Source organism: Aspergillus affinis (genome assembly GCF_023601865.1).
Source record: "Aspergillus affinis strain CMG 70 chromosome Unknown NODE_70_length_187477_cov_86_774354, whole genome shotgun sequence".
Classification (NCBI taxonomy): Eukaryota; Fungi; Ascomycota; class Eurotiomycetes; order Eurotiales; family Aspergillaceae; genus Aspergillus; species Aspergillus affinis.
The window spans coordinates 1-5,520 of NW_026515851.1; the positions used below are offsets into that span (position 1 = coordinate 1).

The 5,520-nt window shown below is 53.1% G+C and overlaps 1 protein-coding gene across 1 annotated transcript; it reads right to left on the reverse strand.

The window, feature by feature from the left end:
• Nucleotides 1-433: 433 nt before the first annotated feature.
• Nucleotides 434-4,105, reverse strand: amdX (putative C2H2 transcription factor (AmdX); the record flags this gene model as incomplete). The annotated part of the gene is made up of 3 exons (XM_053102191.1): nucleotides 434-519; nucleotides 583-3,948; nucleotides 4,012-4,105. 3 exons carry the CDS (start codon nucleotides 4,103-4,105, stop codon nucleotides 434-436), a joined length of 3,546 nt encoding a protein of 1,181 aa, XP_052954254.1.
• Between the last annotated feature and the right edge of the window lie 1,415 nt (nucleotides 4,106-5,520).

Sequence of the window (5,520 nt, forward strand, 5' to 3'; positions counted from 1 at the left end):
AACTACACATTAACCACAAAAAAAAAAACACCCCCCCCATGTAAAACACCCTTCTTGTTTTTTGCCGTAAAAATTTTAAAAAACAAAAACAAAAAAAAAAAAAAAAAAAAAAAAAAAAAAAACACTATTTGACACACAATGCTTCCACAGAAACTCTTGCATAACCCCTCGGGAATAGACCGCAGTGAAAAGTTGAAAATAGTGTAACAGGTCGAAATCGAATGTCGGACAATCACATAAACTTTCGTCTAGGCAAGCATCATTTAATTAGCTGGCCAGAGTGGGCGCAGCTCCATTGGTAGGAAGAACAGCGAGAGGCGAAGAACAACCCAGTCATGACACGTAACCGTTCCGCAGAGTATTGTGAAACGTCAAAAGTATAAACGGTGGGTAAGGAAAAATAGGCCAGCAATGGTGTCATCTCACGCCCTGTTCAGTTGGAACCCATGGCTGAGCTTTCGGAACGCTCCTTGAGACGCATAGCTTGCGCTTCAAGCGATCGCGCCATTAACTTGATGACTACAGCGTAGGTTAGATCAATCACTCAATCTAATAGTGAACAAGGGAAAAGATCAAACTAACCTGGCCAGACAGCAGCCCTGTCGAGAAGGCTTGCTGTGGCAATGAGTATCTTGCAGCCATATCCTCCTTCCACAACGCTGGGAAGCCGCTGTAAGACGCTTAGAGCTGACACGGTCGCACTGCTCTGTACCTCTCTTTGCATCTTGCTTTCAACACTTGTGAGAATCTCTTTGATTTTGTCTAACAGTTTGCAGTCTTCCTCTTCCAGTAGCATGGCGTTAGAGGCCTGTACCAGATCGACGTCGTCTCGGCCTAAAACCCCCAAGTAGGGTCCGACGCGCTCCTGCACCGTCGTGATCCATTCGGCCAGGACTTGGGCGCAGTCAAAGGCGCACATGGCACATTGGATTGGCAACTCCCTACACGTGAATTCGGCGAAAGTGTTCCCAAGCCGGTCAGACATGGATATGGAGTCTGCGGCGTAGAATGCAGCTTTCCGTAGATGGCGCTCCCGTTTGGACTGGCCCGGCCGATATAACCCCAGCAGGGCCTCTGTGGGATGTTCCTGGGTTGGGGTTCTTGAAATGGTGAGGTCTGCGACCCCCAAATCGGCCACCGAACCACGGCGGTTGCCCGGTGGTTGAGTGACATCGACCATGGAAGGATCCAATACATCACAAGGGATGTCATCGGCGTGATGCGCGATTTCCGTGCCTCGTGAAAGCTCATCGGACATCGCATTCCAATCCCTCTGCCAAAATGCCTCTTTGCACCGGCCAAGGTTCACAAACAACCGCACGTAGGCAAGATCAAGAAGAGGAATGCTGTCGGCCGAAAGCGGGCCCGCTCCGAAAGGATTGGGTCGCTCTAGACTGTGGAGAGGGTTGTTGGCCCATGCTGTCTGCCATGCCCTCAACGCAGGCTCAATGTGCCCTTGCATGGCATCGGTCTCTCTTGCGGTCCACTGTCGACCCATATGGCGCTGGCGAGTTTCCCAGATGTAGTTATGGAGAGCGTAGATAAGCACTAGACAACCGAAGGTGCTCAGGCTCAAGTCATTATTTACGGCTTCATCACCAGAGGTGGGGTTCCCTGGCGAGCTTGACTGGGACTGCTCTCGATGACTGGCGGTCAGGAGGGTGGTCAGTGCCGCGGAAAACGAAGAGCTGCTCTTTGATGCGAGACGACCGCCCATTTTCTTCCATGCTTGCGGTGATTCGGCGGCCCAAACATCTTCTTCACATGGCAAATCGAGGCGGATTTCGGAGTTGGTGAGAGCCGGCGCATGGTTGTACGCGGAGACAAGGAAGCACGAGAGTGAGAAAATAGCATACAGAGTGCGTTTCCGTTCTTCCACAACCTTCCAGTCCAGCCAGTCCTTTCGCTCGTAGGGTGGCCCAAAGGGTGACGAGTCCCATCCTTCGGGCTCCGTTGTCCCAGACCCGCCACCGACGGCGGTATTCAGATAGTCCTGCGGAAGGTCCTTGGGATCTAGGTGGTGGGTCAGGTCGGCCGCACGGGCGAGACTTACCAACGCCGCGCAGTGCGTGCTAGCGATGTCAGCCGAGGTCTTGTCACCGCAGGTGTGACCGTAGATGACGTTGAGGAGCATCGCCTGCACCAACCAGAGGGGCGTATTGTGCACGGAGTTGTCTCGCCCGGCGTGACCTCGGCCAAGAGCGGCGGACATGTCGGCTTTGCGGCGTTCCTCCAGGTACAGTTGGATCATCTTTTTGGCGGCCTCGAAGAGGTCCTTGGAGGCAGCTGTGTCGAATTCGTAGAGGGCCCCGATGGCTGCCATGGAGAGAATCAAGCAGCCGCCACCTCCGGCGACCCCCGTGGAGCTTAAGTTGAGATGGCCACTGGGGGTGCGGAGGTTGTTCGTATACTCGGGAGCCTGGAAGTTGAGGGTGGGAATGTGGAGAAACGGCATGTGAGGGTGGAAGTAGGTGATGTAGGCCGAAATGTAACGCTGCATGTCGGATGTGCTGGGTAATTGAGCGGAAGAGTTGTTGAAGCTAGAGCGGGCAAAGAGCTCGCGGCAATGGATCATGCCGCTGGCGGGCTGGGAGTATTTGCGGTGACTAAAAGCGGAGGGGGTGGCCATGCTGGCTAATAGAGCCTGTCGTGTGGAGTCTGTAAAGGTATCCGTTGAGGTTGCGGAATGGAGAGTTCGTAAGGCACTATTCGCGAAAGGCAGGTTGAGAGGATTAGGAGATTCTCCGCTTGTTGCCATAGAGGATGATAACATACTCTGCGAATGTCCACCCAATATGGGTTGGCCCACCGACGTCATGGATGGAGGGGTGGCATAGGTTTCCGAGAATGGATTTTGCGCCATCAAGGACTTGGGAGACACGGTTTCCGGTGGGATTCCTAGATCGTTAAATGCGGGTGAGGTATAATCGACGGAAAACTGGTTGGGCGGCCCCGCGTGCGCTGGGAAAGGGTTGTGCCAGCTAGCCGCGGAGGCGGAGAACCGATTCGATCCGTCCATCATCGCTTCGCTGATCCCGCTCTGGCTGCCCGTGCTCATGGCCGAGGGAGACGATCCATCCAGGGCCGATTCATTACCTTTGCCCATCGGCATCGAGGGGTCGAATCCGTTCATCCACTCGAAGGCAAAGTCGTCCTCCATCATCGGGTCGCCGTTCGGCGGCATGATATGAGCCGCGTGCGCGTACGGCGAGGACGGCGAGTCATTCCCATAGGCCTGCGGAGAACCGCCAAAGTGTAGCTGAGCAGGATTAATAGTAGTGCCATGACCATGGCCCATGAACATTTCGCCGAAGTTGACGTCGAAATGACCCACGGGGGCGGTGCGAAGCCCGCCAGAAAGGTCCATGGGCAACCCGTGCGTTTCCAGCTTCGCCAGGCCGTTCACCAGTGCATGGCTGCTGCTGAACCCGCGATAATCCAAGCTGGACCCCAGGGGCGCCGAGCCCATGCTGGGGTGGTAGGCATGACCGGGGGCCGACGGGGGTGGGTTAGTGGCATTGGTAATGCCTAGAGAAGCAACGTCTATATGGCTAATGGTATTGGCACGGGGCCGCATTGTGCTGGCGGCGTTGTTGCTGACAATAGAATTCTTGCGAACGCGGTTGGTCCCCGTGCCTGCGCCGCCGGTGCTTTCTCTACGAGCATTTCTAGGGCGCGACGAGGGGGTCGTGGTCATATGCAGCTTTTGCTGATGTCTCAGCAGCAGATCGCGGCGAGCAAAACAGCGAGCGCAATCCGGACACTCAAAGGGCTTCTCCTTGGTATGTGACCGTTCATGACGTTTCAGATGCTCAAGCCGAGCGAAGGACCGACCGCATGTCGTGCAACCATGCGGGCGTGGCTTATCGGTTTTGGGGGGCGGGATGTTGGCGTTGGCATTGGCCTGACCGTTGGCGCTATCGGCTTTCTTCGCAGTATCTTTAGAAGCTGGAATTTTCACCTCGTGTCAGTACGTAGCGCGGTGGTAAAAACAAAACCGCCGCAACTCACTCGACATATCCGCAGGGACCTCACTTATACTTGCAAGATCCTCAACTTTGGGGCTACTGCCCAATTCCTGACCCACCATCGAGTCTACTAGCATGCTAATTGCCGTTTATATACCGAAATATCCAGGTCCTCGGCGCTGGCGTATTAGACAGAAGGCCGTGCCGAAAGGTCTGGAGATAAAATTCCACTTGCGACAAACGAAGCTGACGGTTTTTGAAAAGGGTCTTCGAAATAATGACAAGCAGGGCCTAGCATCGACCGTTTATTCTGTGTGCCAGGAATCCAGTAAGCAAATCATCACCAGTAAAACGGTTGGTAGAAATAGAGATCCAGCGATATCCGCACAACGGGACGATGGCGTAGATTATGATGCTAATGACGATAGTAATCATATAATACTGCCGTCATTGGCGTTCCCGCGGAATGAAGCAGAGATAAAGACGGGAAACTCGCGGGAAAAACCAACCAGTCAATCCGAGGCGCAGGAAAAGAAAGTAAAAAAGGTGAGAAATAGAAAGGATCAGGGAAGCCCCACGGAGCTGACCAGGCGAGCGATCGGGTTGGGCCTGATGATTATCTGGGAATGACCTGATGGAGGAATAGGTCTGTTAAAAGGAGCACGGGCGCGCAAGTGGATTGTGGCAAAGCGGTTCCTGGGGAGCTCGATCTTTGGGAACTTTCGAAAGCCGAAGCAATCAGCAGGGGTTAAAGTTTGGAGGGATCCAGGGGATTGACCACGGATGTCAACTTACCGAGAAACGGCACAAGAATGGGACTAGAAAGAATCCATCCACGAGATCTGATCAAGGGAGAAGGCGAAGAACGCAAGCGGACGTTGACGAGTGATGACTGGAATGCGTTGTCTCAACGGGCCGTGGTGTGAGGCGGATGGGAGAGGTAAGCCGGAGATAGCCGAATGGGGGAATGGAGGGCGGAATTGATACGTGCGGCAAGGAAGGGGGGCAAAGGGAAGTGGGTACGCCGTCAATTGATAAGGGAGGGGGCGTAGAGGTATGAATGGTGGGGAATGGGGAGAGAGAGAGAGAGAGAGAGAGAGAGAGAGAGAGATGGATAGACGGAGAGATGGGAGAGGGAGAGAGGGAGAGAGGGGGAGAGGGGGAGAGAAGAGGACGGGAAACAAAAAGGTTGAGAAGTAAGAGTAGGGGAGAGAAGAAAAGCGAGAGAAAGTCAAGTTCAGTAAGGTAAGTTAAAGGGTCGCGAGAGGTAAGGAAGGTCTCGTTCTCTCTTGTTTCTTTCTACAGAAGGTCCAAATGGCACTACCTCTCTTTAGCTCAATTAGTGAAAAGGAACTAAATCTCGTACCGCCATTAGTCACCTCGCACGGGGCAATCTTAAGGGAGAATTGCCTCGTACAAAATTGATACTGGCGGACCTGGAAATCAGAATTATTATTTTATTTTTATCTTTTATTTTTCACCGGATGAATAATAATCAGCCAAATTTTATAATCCTTTTTATTATGATTATGATTCTGATTATTTTTAATTC